The sequence below is a fragment of the Vulpes lagopus genome, chromosome 13, assembly GCF_018345385.1.
Source record: "Vulpes lagopus strain Blue_001 chromosome 13, ASM1834538v1, whole genome shotgun sequence".
Classification (NCBI taxonomy): Eukaryota; Metazoa; Chordata; class Mammalia; order Carnivora; family Canidae; genus Vulpes; species Vulpes lagopus.
The window spans coordinates 44,693,424-44,709,996 of record NC_054836.1 but is presented as its reverse complement, the minus strand read 5'-3'; the positions used below and the strand labels follow the sequence as shown (position 1 = coordinate 44,709,996).

Below are 16,573 nucleotides of genomic sequence, written 5' to 3'. Positions count from 1 at the left end.
TTTCAGACCTGAAAATGTGTTCAACACTCTAAGTTAAACTCTAAAAGGGTTGTCAGGGGGGTACCTGGGTGGCTCAGTTGGTTTATCATCCAACTCTTGGTTTTGGCTCAGGTTATCATCTCATGGGTTGTGGGATCGAGCCCTGTGTTGGGCTCCAAACTCAGGGGTAATCTGCTTGAGGATTCTCTCCCTTTGCCCCTCCCTTACTCTCCTCTCAGAAAAATAAATAAGTTAAAAAAAAAATACAAGGGTTGTCAGATTCTTTAAGGGCCTCAATAAGGAACACTAGGGGAACCTAGGTGGCTCGGTCAGTTAAGCATCCAACTCTTGATTTCTGCTCAGGTCATGATCTCAGGGTTGTAAAACTGAGCCTCCCATTGGACTCCTGGCTCAGTGGGGAGTCTGCTTGAGATTCTGTCTTTCTCCTTTCCCCTCTGCCTCTCCCTCTCCCCCCCACCCCCACTCATGTATGTACTCTCAAATAAATAAATCTTAAGCACACACTAAACTTTACCTTTGTGAAGATGGCCAGGGGCATGCCATATTGGTCCTCTTCCAAACCAGAAATTAGCCCTGGTATCAGGACTGCCTGGCCCGTGTTAGCTTGAGGTTGTACAGTAATTGGAGGACTGTCTGAGGGTACAGACTCCTTTGGAAATGAGTTTGTCTGTTCTGACCCAACCTGTTCCCTTTCTTTCAAGGTAGGGTCCTCTAAGACACTAGGATCCAAGGTCTCCCAGTCACTTTCTGAAGACTCTGGAGATGGGCGGGAAGGAGGTTTCAAATATTGACTAGTATCATTGAGTTCTTGTCCTTTGCTGCTGTCATCTTCTATTTGGAGCAATGGTTCTTCGGTCTTGATGCCAACATCTCCTCCATGGCTTCCTGTTATAATTTTCTTAACAGTTCCTGAGTTGGTATTTGAAATGTCAGGAGCAGACATAGAAAGAAAATCATTTGCAGAGGGATTACTTTCATGAAGCCCAGCATCTTCAGACATACTCTTTCGGGGTCTGTACTGAGAACAGTCACTGAGACCATGTTCAATCATGCCTACAACATACAATAGAAGAGCTTGGCTTACAATAAGGTGAGAAAAAGTAAGAACTGCATATTCCATTCTAAATAGTGGAAGTCTCCTATAAAAATATTAATAAGTTATACTTGCACATGTTATAATTAAAAAAGAGAGAAATCTCTTATAAAATAGACCCTTTGCCAAAAGAAAATCATGTTAAAATAGAAATGTTATCCCTAACAAATTTATTCCTAAAAATTTTTATCATTGAAAGTTCTAGTATAGGTTAAATGATAGGAAGAGTAGATACTGTCACCCTCTTACCTGGAAAAAGGGATAATACAGTCATCAGGGCACCCACCAATTTATTCACTGGAGAAATATAAAAGAGAACCTGAAATGGATTAAATCAAAATTAAATCAGAATATTCATGAATCTACAACATAAAAAAGGGGGAGTGTAGAAAAGGAAAAAATTCTTTACAAAAGAATAACAACCTAATAAATATATCATTAATGAAAGAATAAAAAAATTACCAAACATCCATCATGATTCAGTTAAAAATTAACAACAGAAGCTAAAACTACTGTGAAAAGTTGTTGGGCAACAGGACATTCACATAGCTTCAAATTTATCAGCCCATAGATTAGCTATTAGTTGCAAAGTACTTCACTATGAAGAAATCTGGGGACTATCATTTTAATCAAATGATCAAGTTTCACATCACCGATAATACTACAAACAGTTATGGGCCTCCTGGTGTGATAACTCTGAGGACACACCACCACTTGTATAGCAGTCTTGCCCCAAAAGTTTAACCTGAAATTAGCCAAAAGAAAATAATCAGATGAATCTAATCTTATAATTTAGTCTAGATTCTTAAAAAAAAAAAAAACAGAAAAAATACCCCCCAAAAAACCAGAAAGAAACAACAACAAAAGAAAGAACAAAGTGGTAGAGCTGCTTGAGATTAAAGAGAACCACAAGGCAAGGCAACACATGATCCTTGGTCCCCAGAGTGAAACAACCAGTTTACAGGATTTATTAAAACATCTGAAGAAATTTGAAAATGGACTGCATATTAGATATCATTTATTGTACAAATGTTATAACTTCTTGAATGTGAAAACAGTTTCTTGGTTATATGGGAATATACTCATATTCTTAAGAAATACATCCTGGGGTGCCTTAGTGGCTCAGGTCTTGATCCTCGGTTCCTGAGATTGAGCCCTGTGTCAGATTCCCTGCTCAAGTGGGAAGCTTGCTTCCTCCTCTCCCTCTGCCCCCTACCCTAGCCACTCCTGTTCTCCTTCTCTCTCTCCCGTCAAATAAATAAATACAATCTTTTAAAAAAAATCTTAAAGTGTTTAGGGGTGAAGTACCATGACTTTAAAATTATTAGGATTCAGGGTGGGGGGAAAATGAACATATAAATAAAGCAATATAATGTAAAAGTAGCAAAATGTTACTGACACATACAAATCAAATGTGTAAAAGTTCATTACGGTATTCTATCAACTTTTTTGTAGGTTCAACATTTTTCATGATTAAAAATGGAAAAAAAACAGGATTAGATGTTGCATTAAAACACTTGGTTATCATTAAATTAGTTGAAAAAACAAGCAAAAGATTTGCTTACATGATTTTTTTTTCCTTTTTTAAACAATTAAATCATTTAGTGACACTGAAGTCCTATTTGACAGAGCATAGCACCCACAATTTTCTGTTTTCCTTACAGAATGATCTTACTTAAGGAGCGCTTTGCAAATACAGAGAAACCAAGGGTTGCATTAAAGGACATCCTTATTTCATCAAATCAATATACAAAGAGTACCTGTGATTTGCCACATTAAAGTTATGTGATCATAAATGCCACTACATGTAGCTAGGCTAAGTACTATTTTGCAAGATTTTTGTTTCAGATTTGTATATCCATGTGTGCTCTGGATTGCAATGTAAAACACTTTTATCATAAACTGCAATAACAAAGTTTGAAACCTACAACTCAACAAGCAAAAAACAAAACAAAAAAGCCCCCAAACCTGAGTGAACATATATTTCTTCAAGGAAGACATACAAATGACCAACAAGCACACAAAATGGTGCTCAACATTACAACCCATTAGGGAAATGCAAATCAAGACCAGGAGATACCATCTCACTCCTATTAGGACAGCTACTATCAAAAAACTAAAAAATAACAAGTATTGGTAAAGGTGTAGAGACAATGGAAACCTTGTGCACTGTTGGCAGGAATGTAAAATGGTGCAACCACTATGGAAACAGTATGGGGATTGCTCAAAAAAATTAAAAATAGAACTACCATCTCTAGCAATACCACTTCTGGGTATATACCCAAAAGAATTGGAGGCAGGGTCTTCAAGAGATGTATGCATACCATTGTTCATAGTAGCATTATTCATAAGAGCCAAAAGGTGGAAGCAACCCAATATCCATCAAAGGATGAAGGGATAAACAAAATGTAGTATGTACATACAATGAGTATCACTCAGTTTTGTTTTTTTTTTTAAAGGGAAGGAAGGCAGCCTGGGTGGCTCAGAGGTTTAGCGCCACCTTCACCCCAGGGCGTGATCCTGGAGGCCTGGGATCACGTCCCACATTGGGCTCCCTACATGGAGCCTACTTTTTCCTCTGTGTGTCTCCGTCTCTCTGTGTGTGTCTCTCATAAATAAACAAAATCATAAATAAATAAATAGATAGATAGATAGATAGATAGATAGATAGATAGGAAGGAAATTCTGACTTGTGATATACATGTATGAGACTTGAGGACACTATGCTTAATATAAAAACCAGTCACAAAAAGGCAAATACTGCATGATTTCACTTGTATAAGGAACTCAGAGTAGACAAATTCGTAGTAACAATAAGTAGAAGGGTCACTGTCAGTGGAGAGAGGAAATCTGGGAGTTAGTTTTAGCTTTGCACAATGAAGAGTCTGTGATTGGATGATGATGACAGCACAACAATGTGGATATACTCAGTGCCACTCAACTACACAATTAAAACTGGTTAAGATGGTAAATTAGGGGGGATCCCTGGGTGGCTCAGCGGTTTAGTGCCTGTCTTTGGCCCAGGGCGCGATCCTGGAGTCCCAGGATCGAGTCCCGCGTCAGGCTCCTGGCATGGAGCCTGCTTCTCACTCCTCCTGTGTCTCTGCCTCTCTATGTCTATCATAAATAAATAAATCTTAAAAAAAAAAAAGATGGTAAATTAGGTGTTTCGTGTATTTTACAATTAAAAACCTTATTTTTAAAATAACTTTTAGGGATCCCTGGGTGGCGCAGCGGTTTGGCGCCTGCCTTTGGCCCAGGGCGCGATCCTGGAGACCCGGGATCGAGTCCCACGTCGGGCTCCCGGTGCATGGAGCCTGCTTCTCCCTCCGCCTGTGTCTCTGCCTCTCTCTCTCTCTCTCTCTGTGACTATCATAAATAAATAAAAATTAAAAAAATAAAATAAAATTAAATTAAATTAAAAAAAAAATAAAATAAAATAACTTTTAAACTTTTAAAAAGATTTTATCTATCTATTTGACAGAGAGAGAGCACAAACAGGGGAGTGGCAGGCAGAGGCAGAAGGAGAAGCAGGGTTTTTTGGTTTTTTTTTGTTTTTTTTAATTTACGATAGTCACACAGAGAGAAAGAGAGAGGCAGAGACACAGGCAGAGGGAGAAGCAGGCTCCATGCACCGGGAGCCCGATGTGGGATTTGATCCCGGGTCTCCAGGATCGCTCCCTGAGCCAAAGGCAGGCGCTAAACTGCTGTGCCACCCAGGGATCCCAGAAGCAGGGCCTTTGCTGAGCAGGGAGCCTGATGCAGGGCTTGATCCTAGGACCGGGGTTCATGACCTGAGCCAAAGGCAGACGTTTAACAGACTGAGCCACCCAGGCACCCCTAAAAACTTTAAAAAGGTAAAACACTGCACATATGTTAGATTCATTCATTTAAAAAACATTTTTTTTCTCTTTGAAGAAGAAATACATATGGTTTTACAGAAAACTAGAAACATATTTCCTTCTTAAGAATATAACCTCGGGGCACTTGGATAGCTAAACCAGTTAAGTGTGTCTAACTCTTGATTTTGGCTCAGGTCATGATCTCAGGGTCTTGAGACTGAGCCCTGTGTTGGGCTCTGCACTCAGTGCCGAGTCTGCTTGAGAATTTCTCTCCCCCTCTCCCTCTGCTTTCCCACTGCTCATGCTCTAAATCAATCAATAAAATCTTTAATATAAAAAATATAACGTATATTCTCACCAAACTGTTGATGTCTTTCCTTCTTGTCTCTTTTTAATGAACATTTGCTTGTAAAATTGGGATCATGGGCTTGATATGTACTTGGATAAACTTTTCACTTAATGTTCAATGAAACATCATTACAACAACAAAAAACCCCTCCGAATCTCTTTAGTCATTTGAATCATGTAGAATATACAAGGAGAGCCAGTACTTATTCACTGATAATTCATTATTATAAATTATTCTGTGACAGAATATCTTAGATGGAGCTTTGTGTCCAACTCACATTAATTCTGGAAAATAAATATGAGAACTACTACTGTGCCAACCAATAACTTTTTTTAAAAAGATTTATTTATTTATTCATGAGAGACACACAGAGAGGGGCAGAGACCCAAGCAGAGGGAGCAGCAGGCCCCACGCAGGGAGCCCGATGTGGGACTTGATCCCGGGTCTCCAGGATCACGCCCAGGCTGAAGGCGGTGCTAAACCGCTGAGCCACCCAGGGATTCCCACAAATAGATATTTTTAAGGTAACAAACCACAATTGACACTATAAATGGCTGACTTTCCAACATCCATTCTACCCCTACTCCACTTAGCACAGTAATATAGTATATAAAACTGGCCCCATATCCAAAACTGGTTCCTTATTAGTCTAAACCAGAGGTCAGTAAACTTTTTCTATAAAGGGTCAAATATTAAGTATTCTTCCTTTGTAGGTGATACATATGGTCTCTGTCACAACTATTTGACTCTGCCACTATAGTGCAAAAGCAGCCATAAGCAATCAGTATATGAATGTGTATAACTGATAAAACATTATAAAAATAGACAGTGGGCCAGATTTGGTCCTGGGGCCTTGTTTGCACACCCTTGGTCTAAAATCATGGCGATTCTATCTTTTTGTACTAGAGAATGATCTGGAACTCAAGTTTAAACCAACCAGTATATGCACTTCTTTGGTAACAATTTATTTGTTCACTCCAGACACATGGCCTCATGTGTCTAAACAAATTGAAAGGAAGATTCTTATTAAATGGTTTGGGAATAGGTATTCTCACTACCACCAACTTTTTAAAAAGATTTTATTTACTTATTGAAGATTTTATTCATTTATTTCAGAGAGAGAGTGAGAACGCACTAGCAAGCAGGGTGAGCAGCAGATGGGGAGGGTGAGGGACAAGCAGGCTCTGCGCTGAGCAGAGTCCAGGGGGTGGGGGTGGAGGGCTGATCCCATGACTCTGAGATCAAAACCCGAGCCTAAAAAAAAACAAAAAACAAAAAACAAAAAACAAAACCCGAGCCTAAATCAAGAGTCGGCCATTTAACCAACTGAGCCGCCGAAGTGTCCCACTTTATTTATTTTAGAGAGTATGAGTGTCGGCAATAGTGGAGGGAAGGGCAGAAGGAGAGGATCTCAAGCAGACTCCCCACTGAGCATGGAGCCTTGACCCAGGGCTGGAGTCACAACACTGCAATCAATATCTTGAGTTGAAACCTTACTGTTGGCAGTTAACCTACGCTACAAAGGAAACCAGGTGCAGGATAAAATTAGCACTACACTCTGTGGAACAAAGAGATGGGGAAAAAAAAAATCTCGATACTTAATTATACTATAGAATCGTTCAATCCATCAGCCTTGAAGTCTGCAGTAACCTAATACATTCCCTTATTATTTTGGTCAGTTTAAATTGGCCCCAGAAAAGACTACATGAATTTATAATTCTGTGTTATTGAACAAGAATATGTGCTTTAGTCTACTACAATATGGCAGGCAAAAAAGTGTTAATTTATACTTTACCATTAGTTTTAACTTTACATAGTATATTTATTTATTTATTTTATTTATTTATTTATTTATTTTTAATTTTTATTTATTTATGATAGTCACAGAGAGAGAGAGGCAGAGACACAGGCAGAGGGAGAAGCAGGCTCCATGCACCGGGAGCCCGACGTGGGATTCAATCCTGGGTCTCCAGGATCGCGCCCTGGGCCAAAGGCAGGCGCCAAACCGCTGCGCCACCCAGGGTTCCCTACATAGTATATTTAAAAAGCAAACAAATGTTACTCTATTCCTTCAAATCTCACCTTTTTTTCAAGAAGAATTAGTTTAAACAGGATTAAGACCTAAAGAAAAAATATTGCATTAAAGTAAGAAACTCAAGCATAACTCAAGCACTTATTCATTTGCCTTTTCCCTTTCTCAAACATAATCACATTGATTTACTCAATAATATTAGCTACAGTGCTTAAACTACATTGAAAATTGTGAACTTATACTGCAAAATTAAAAATTATGTATTAGTGAAGAACCACTTAACAAATTGTGCTTTTTGGAAGGAGTTGTTATTTTGCTTGAAATACCTGCAAGCTCCTTCAAGGGCAAGGACGTTATTCCTGGATGTCCAGGGCATTCACATAGTAGATACTAAATAAATGTTTGTTAAATGAATGATCAATTTGTGTATGTCCCAGTCAACATATCTTTAATAATAAAGATCAGAAGACATAAGTATAGGTATTTTATTGGAAAATGTTTCACTCTCAGGGCAACATGTAAACTACTCTGTAAGATTAAAACATGTTCCTTTCCATTCTAATTTCATGACATCTGAAATTACAAAGACAACAGAAAAAGGTATCCACTCCTGCACAGACAGTATTCCTATACCTTTCAAAAGTTCTATCATATAAGCTCTACCAACACTTTAAACTTTTATCATTATGAGAACGGTCTTAGAACTAAAATATGGTATTCCACAATCTGCATTCAACCTTGTAGCATACAGAATTTGCTCAAATAAATGAATACAATTTTAGTACATTATAAATTAAATAAGGTATCATACCTTATGTCGAAAATGAAGCACAAGATCTCGAGGAGACAGACCTACAATGTTAATAAAAAAGCTAATCTGTGATGACAATCTCTGGGTTTTGTCAAAGAAAGTTTCTTCCAATCAAAGGAAAGGTAGGTAAAAATAGAAATAGTAAGAATATAAAAATATTTATGTAATATTTGGTTATGTACACATTTACTCAGAATTTATCAAATAATTGTTAACAGTCAAATATAACATGGTCCAATAGGACTTCCTACAATAATGGTAATGTTCTAAATCTGTATTGTCCAATACAGTAGCCACATATGGCCAATGAATATTTGAAATGTAGCAAGTATACTGACAAACTGGACTTTTTAATTTTATTTAATTTTTATTAATTCTAATCTAAATGTAAATAGCTACATGAGGCTAATGGCTATTGTTGTAGACAATGTAGCTCTAACATTTTCTCCCCATTCTACAAATATCTTACAAATTATACAAGTTTAGAGATTATGAAGCTTATACTGTAGTGGCAGTCAATCATTTAAACATGGTTTTTGGTTGCCACACTCCATAGTTATTATTTCTAAATCACAGTCTTCTCTGATCATCTGCCACAGGACAAGAGAAAATAACTCAGAGAAAAATATATTCTCAGGAGTTTTGTGATTAGCTTACTTATAACAGGATTATAAAAGCGAACTACCACAATTTGGCTACTTAATGCTAAAATAGGAATTGAGTGAGCATAAATTGCTGTGTGACGCAAACTTTGTTTCTCATCATGAAAAGAGTATTTATTGAGTGTCAATTGAGTACCTTGGACACCAATGAATATTCTGGATTATCAGAATAGCATAAATCATACACAGCTCCCAACTTGAAAAATCTTAGGGCAGAAAAGAATTGAGCAGATCTCTCTCTTGCTCTCCCACTCTGTTATGACAGGGAATTGACTTGGCCAGCATTACCATAAGAAGAAAAAACTTCCGTTATACTTCTGAAAAGCAGAGATTTGCTTTATACAATAATAGCTCTAAAGATTGCTACAATTATGTTATAATCTTAATTAATACAAATACTAGTGAAGATATTTAAGGAAGCAGCAACATCAAACACCGAAGAATTTAAATTTAGATCTCATACAGAAACTTAACTTTGATTATAAAGTTTTACATGCAACTCGGTTAATCAAATGACTCAGTTTAGAAAATGAAAAGAAATGAGGACATTGCTTCTGATTTGCAAAAAGCTACTTACCAAGATACACTTGGGATCCTTCTAATGAAGTTCCTCCCAAGGAACTATTCATATGTTCATAAAGCTCCTATAAAATATAGACTCAATTTAGAACATTTTACAATCATTTTAGACACTAAATTAGAAGTATGATGACCAGGAAAAAACTGGTTCTTTACCTGAGGCAGTTTGTTTTGCCAGACACTAACTTTAGTAACAGTAAAGGTCTCGCTGAAACCTTACCAGTTTCCAGTACTCCCTTCTTCTCTTCTTCCTCATTTTAAAGCTTAGTTCATTCACATGGTATGGATTCTAGGCTAAGTTCTCTCTACTTCCTTGCTAAACACCTGATTGTCCTATACTCACTAGAATCTAGGAGAGATCTATGTTCCATACATTAATGGCAGCCGAGAGAAAAACAAGCTATCCATCTTTAGAAAAACAGTCACGTAGTCTGTTTTTGTTTTTTTGTCTTTTTTTTTTTTTTTTTTGCGTTGGGAGATTGGAACCAGAAGACTGATACATAAACATAACATGTATGTTAGTATATTATGTATACTAATTATGTGTTACTAATATCATGTATATTAGTAAGACAAGCAAATTTAGAGAAGCAATGCCCTAGCAAAAGAGCTATTTTCCATTAATAGAAGCACTTATGTTAATTATAGTCATTATTTCCTAATAAAAAGCAGTGCGGTTGAATTTAATAAATATCGATTGTACATTTTGAGTAGATTAATTGTCCTTCAATATTCTTTTTTCAAGCTGCAAATTTTTGTGGGTTTTTTTCTTTTTAAATTTTTATTTAAATTCTAGTTAGTTAGCATACAGTGCAATATTGGTTTCAGGAGAATTCAGTCACATGTGCCCTCCTTAATCCTCATCACCCTTCTAGCCCACCCCCCACCCACCTCCCTCCAGCAACCCTCAGTTTGTTGGGTAAAGGGTCTCTTATAGTTTGTTTCCCTCTCTCCCCTTTTTCCCCTCCCCTCCCATATGTTCATTTATTTTGTTTCTTAAATTCCACATACGACTGAAATCATATGGTGCTTTCTCAGACTTCTTTTACTTAATACAATACACTCTAGCTCCATGCATGTTGTTGCAAATGGCAAGATTTCATACCACATCTTCTTTATCCATTCATCAGTTGATGGACGTCTGCGCTCTTTCCATAGTTTGGCTATTGTTGATAATGCTGCACTGGGATACATGTACCCCTTTGAATCTCTATCCTTTAGGATAAATACCTAGTAGTGCAATTGCTGGATCATAGGTCAATGTTATTTTCAAAGAAGAATGTCTTTCTTAAGTAATAATATTATCTTTACAATATTACTGATAAGATTTATTTAATTCATTGAATTTGTTTTCAGCCAAATATATCTATAGAGGGATACAGTTACCTTTAGAATGGAAATTTGGGAAAAATCCTTCTCTTCAAAATATGCATGCGTAATGAGCTGAAGTTTTGCTTGAAGTAAGCCATAGAGAGGCTTAAAGAAGAAAAAAAAAGTACTATTAGTTTGATAATAGTAAAAAAAAAAAAAACATGTTACAGCTTTGTAATTGAAAGAACAGGAAGAAAAACTAATTTAACCTATTCTTTTGTATACTGCAACAAAATTATTCCTTAACTCTTATTTTTATTTTAGGCCCTCTTCTATTTCCATCCTTATTTTCAATGTTCTTTTCTAGATTTTTTTCTGATTTCTATGTCTCAGAATACAGAGACCATAGTGTATATATATATATATCCTAATTAATTAAAACAAGTAATATTGGAAGAGTCCCCCTGCAATATCCCTATTAATATATCATTATTACCATCTAAAATATCCTGGTATAGGGTGCCTGGGTGGCACAGTCAGTTAAGCATCTGTTTGCCTTTGGCTCAGGACATGATCCTGGAGTTCTGGGATCAAGCCCTGCATAGGGCTCCCTCCCTGTTCAGCAGAGAGTCTGCTTCTCCCTCTCCCTCTGTTCCGCCTCCTGCCTGGGCTCGCTTTCTCTCTCAAATAAATAAATAAAATCTAAAAAAATAAAAATTAAAAGAGTATCTAAGTATAAAGTCATTAAACTTTTATATATTTTAAATATATATTTTCATATATTTACACATATACAGAATACAATGCACTACAAGCACCAAACTTTTTTGTGTGAGCTAGCTCTCCCTACCCTCTATGCCTGTTTAAAGACAGGTAAAATCGGATTTTCATCCCAATTTTATCACTTCATAGTTACAGGTCTCGACATTTTTTTCTCTCATACATCTTTATTTGTAAAATGAGAACAATAAAAACTTACGTCTCACTGTTTTTATATGAGGATTCAAATGACAATTATATCTAAAAAGCATTTGGTATAGAATACTTTACATAAAGAGACCTGATAAATGACATTTATTATTATAATTGTTTTTTTGTGTGTGTGTGTGTTGTTTTTTTTTTAATTATAATTGTTCTTTGAAGAAAGATTACCCAGGAAGCCTTTCAACATGTCGCACTTGCTTTAGTATCTGGTATTCCTATGCTTTGGTCATCTGGCCCAGTATAAAAAAAGTGATTCATTGATGTCTATCTTTCAGGTTACTCTTCTAGAAACTACGTATAATCTACCAATGTTCTGATATTGGGGTCTTTTACAGCCATGCCTTTTTATGAAGTCTGTTCTGGCCCTCTCTTTAAAATTAAGATCTTGGAAGAAATATCTGATCCTCAAAATCTTATTATTAAGGCCCATAGTATAAATTTATAAATTATTGTTATTCAGGACTTTTTTTAAGCTTAGTAGTAGAAGCCAAAATAAATCCTATTTTGCAAAAACTCAACATTTATTAAGCAGCCTACATTTAAATTGTCCATGGATATGAGATACATGCAATCTGATCAACTTGTACACAGAGTAAATAATTTTAAAGTATTGTTATTGTAAAATTCATTATATCATTTCTGTTCCTCAAAAATTTTAAGTTTTTAAACACTTGTTTATTTTTTAGAGAGAGAGTGCTCATGTGAGCAGGGGAAGGGATAGAGGGAAGGGAGAGGGAGAGAGAAAGAGAGAATCCCAAGCTGACTTCCTGCTGAGCGCAGAAACCAACCCTGCTTCAACCTCATAACTCTGAGATCATGCCCTGAGTTGGAATCAAGAAGCACTTAACTGACTGAACTACCCAGGTGCCCCCCAAAGTTTCAGTTTTTAAAGAGCAAGTTAAGGCTACAGTTATTATCAAGAGTCATATACTTTTATATCATCAGTAAAATGTGAGTGATATTTTTGAGTTTTAGTAATATATTATTTATCCAAAGTCTTGAAAACAAAATTAAAATGGATAAATGAAATATATCAGCAACCTTATTTTGATCAAATGTCAACCTCTTTTCCAAATACCTAGCTAGGAGGTTTCCTTCGTCTTATCTAGATGTGGGTAGAGGTGCAAATGAGAGTAAAACTGCTGAAGGGCAAAGAGAAAGAGGAGATGCATGAGAATAAATAAGAGTCCCTAATGAATTTTAATCTATTACTATTTCCATAATCTCTCTTTATTCTAATAATGCCTTATTCTCAAGCAAAACTCTGCCATGAACATTTAACAAACACATTAACAAGTTATTTGGTCTCTTACCAACTTGCTTAGAACACAGACACTTTTCTGAACGGTCTCTCTGGTGACATCTGCTTGCCGTACTTTCAATGCCTATAAAAAAGTCATTATTAGAAATATTTCATGGAAATATTTAAAAATCATTATCTTCCAATATAAAAATAACAGTGAGAAAAATTTCTTACATTTAGTTAAATTCCAAATTTATTTAGAATCTCAGAATATATATTTATTGAACAAGTCAGCCAGGAAACTTTGTGCCAGAATCTGGTAGGCACTGGAAATATAACAGTGAGAGATTATCCCTACTCTTCAAGAAACTTACTCTGTGATTAAGAGTACCTCATGTATAAGTTGCCACACCCATAATGCAAACCAAACGTCCTTGATTCTCGTTTGAAAATGGGCACCCTTTCAGAGACTACTGTTGCTGGTGGGAAGAGGCTAGTTTAGGATGACAAAAACAGCTTGTTTCTCCCAAGACGGAAGTACTAGCAAACAGTTAAGGTGCTTTTCTACACTGCCTGGAGTTTATGCTGGCAAACTGGTATTGTAGCCCAGCTCCGAGCCAGAGTTCATGCCTTGATGATTCTGAGGAGGACTATGTGAGATGTCTATTGTTCTCTACTAGTAAAGAACAAGCCTTCATTTGATCAACCTCAGATAGTGTGGTGAAAGAAGTAAGAACTAATCTTCCCCTCTGTAGTGTACTGCCTGACATCTCCTTGGACTTGTCCTGAGGACCAAGGGGTTTTAGTGTCTTCAAATGACTGACGACTAGTCACTAAACTAAGAACAGAGCCTTCCCTCAATCTGTTTTCTACCTCTCTGCCTTCATTAGATTAATCTATCAGGTCTTACTTTCCTTCAAAGGGAATCAGTCTTTCTCCTAGGTTCTAGGTCCTTCGGACACCTGTCTTATCCCCCTGGTTATTAGGTGACAATAAAAAATTTGGAGAAAATGGCAATCCCAATATATTGTGGAATGGGTCAGACCCAGGGGAAGAGGAAGACAGGCAGCATGAAATGCCATTTAAAGGCTATGCAGAGGGACACCTGGGTGGCTCAGTGGTTGGGTGCCTGCCTTCAGCTCAGGTCATGATCCCAGGATCCGGGATTGAGTCCCGCATCAGGCCCACTGCAAGAAGCCTGCTTCTCGCTCTGCCTATGTCTCTGCCTCTCTCTCTCTCAGTCTGTGTCTCTCATGAATAAATAAATCTAAAAAAAAAAAAAAAAAAAAAAAAAGCTATGCAGAGCATGAGAACTGTTAATATTGACCAGCTTTGGAGAATTTTATTAGTGTTTACATTATCTATAGGGGATGAGAGTAAAAGGAACAGATTTCCAAGAAAGGGGCGGGGGGGCAACTCAGTTCATCTCATAGAAACATACTGTTAAGGGTAACAGTATATGAAGCAATCAAATGCACAAAGCTACCAGGATATCTCTTACTCTCAGGTTTAGCTTTATCTTTAAATTCAGTTATTCATTCTGCAAATATTTATAAGGTGTGTCCTATATTCCAGGCCCTATGCACAAAGGGCTGTCTCACAGTAGTTAACTACTTTGGGTATGGTGGAGTTTGCACCTGCAATTTATTTTGAAATGGTTCAGGGAAAAATACAGACACACACAAAGTAAATGTTGTAGAACACCAACAACTGTTGAATCTAGACAATGGGTACATTGGTGTTCATCGTACAATTTTAAAAATTTATCTGCATGTTTGAAATGGTCATAGTCTACGGCCATACCACCCTGAACGCGCCCGATCTCATCTGAAATGGTCATTATAAAAAGATAAGAAAATTCTGAAAGATTTACTAAGTTAATCATTCACCTGAGGAGGCTCTTAAAACTTATAATTGCTTAGCCCCTATTACCAGAGATTCTAATTCAAGTCAGAAGGAAATGCCAGGTGTGTATTAAAAAGAAAGTCTCCAAGTAATTCGTATCAAAAAAAACAAAAAAAATCACTGTTTTAGAGCAGTGTTTCCAATCTTGACTACATATTGGAATCACCCGAGAAGCTTTTAAAACGCCTGATAACTGGGATGCCTCGGTGGCTCAGTGGTTGAATGTTTGCCTTCAGCTCAGAGTGTGATCCTGGAGTTCCAGGATCGAGGCCCATTCACATCGGGCTCCCTGCATGGAACCTGCTTCTCCCTCTGCCTATGCCTCTGACTCTCTCTCAGTCACTCATGAAAAAATAAATAAAATCTTAAAAAAAAAAAAAAAAACCTTCTGATAACCAGTATATTAAATCATCATCTCTGGGGTTGGGATCTACTCATCTCTAGAATTTAAAACTCTCCAGGTGACCCCAATGTGCAGCTGAAGTTGCGGAACACTCACTACTTTAGAGTATTAATGATGTCATGAATGCAAGAGATTTTTTTACTCACAGAGTATCTTCATTAAAACAAAACACACAAACACACACATACACACACACACAAACCGGTGCTGCTCAGAAGCAAACCATGGAAGGGGAAGCTACCCATCTTGGCTTACGTGAATCTATTAATTAGAGCTATTATAGTAATTCAGGCATTAAGCAGGCAGGTAATTTAAGAATTAACAAAATCTTAGTTGTAGATAATTAAGATAAATGCAAGTCTTTCAAAGCTACTACAAGTACTTTCCACTAATTCTAAACAGCTGCTTAAAGAACAACACACATTATCATTTCATTTTTCTAAATTACATACCAAACACTAGAAAAAGAAAATTAAACTATAAAGTTCAAATACAGTATTTTGAAGACAAATGGACAATTTAGGTATCACTATACAAAAACAATGCACAAAATATTTTATGGTAATTAGTCACCCATATCAATTTACAAAAATATTCATGTGAATAAACTGGTACTATAGGGAAAATGATTTCAAGTTGTTTATAAAAATCTAAAATAACATCAATTTTTTGTTGTTGTTGTTCATTGTAACTACCATACCTTGGCTTCAATTTGTCGGTAGCAGGAGATACCATATACTGTGGCTCCGTTTCCATTTCTGGGTGGCAAGTGAAAAAACACAGTATCTAAGAGATACACAGAAAAATGTAATTACCAAAGTGAATTACCTTTATTAATAAATAATGTAAACTGAAGTTATTATAATATAGTTAATTACAACCAAAAAGATGATGTAACAAGGAACCCATGTCATACTACCTCTAGCATCACAACCATTGGTTTCTTAGAATCCCTCTCACTTAGAATCCCTCTTACCATGTACATTCATTAAGGCACATTCTCAAAAGGTGAATTATAACAGGTTAAAACTGAAACTACAATAATTTATCTCCGAAAATACTTTATCTATTCCAGATTAAAGGAAAGTAGAGAATCATACAAATAAGAGGCAACACATGAATCTTGGATAGATCCAAGAAATTCTTGGAATAAGTGGGGAAATTTGAACATAGACATTAGATGATATTATTGAATTACTGTTAAATCTCTTAGCTGTGATAATGGTACTGTAAATTATCCTGAGAAATGATCTTATTCTTAGGAGTGCATGCCAAAGTATTTGGAGGTAAACTGTCACAATGTCTGCAACATAGTGTTACTTTCATATAATAAAGGCAAAACTGTACATATACATAAAT

At 36.4% G+C, this 16,573-nt stretch overlaps 1 protein-coding gene across 6 annotated transcripts in view; it reads right to left on the bottom strand.

Moving 5' to 3' along the window:
* AVL9 (AVL9 cell migration associated) overlaps positions 1 to 16,573 on the bottom strand; it is an 80,486-nt gene that overhangs the window by 43,324 nt on the left and 20,589 nt on the right. For all 6 annotated transcript variants that reach the window (XR_005983475.1, XR_005983472.1, XR_005983473.1 and 3 more), the window contains exons 3-10: positions 15,915 to 16,000; positions 12,977 to 13,048; positions 10,755 to 10,844; positions 9,367 to 9,433; positions 8,128 to 8,168; positions 7,367 to 7,405; positions 1,343 to 1,412; positions 515 to 1,053 (exon numbers count right to left, since the gene is read on the bottom strand). Coding sequence is in view for 1 of the 6 variants with exons in the window: in XM_041727777.1 (XP_041583711.1) it covers positions 515 to 1,053; positions 1,343 to 1,412; positions 7,367 to 7,405; positions 8,128 to 8,168; positions 9,367 to 9,433; positions 10,755 to 10,844; positions 12,977 to 13,048; positions 15,915 to 16,000 (1,004 nt within the window). In the remaining 5 variants the exon portion in view is untranslated. The remainder of the gene's footprint in view (positions 1 to 514; positions 1,054 to 1,342; positions 1,413 to 7,366; positions 7,406 to 8,127; positions 8,169 to 9,366; positions 9,434 to 10,754; positions 10,845 to 12,976; positions 13,049 to 15,914; positions 16,001 to 16,573) is intronic.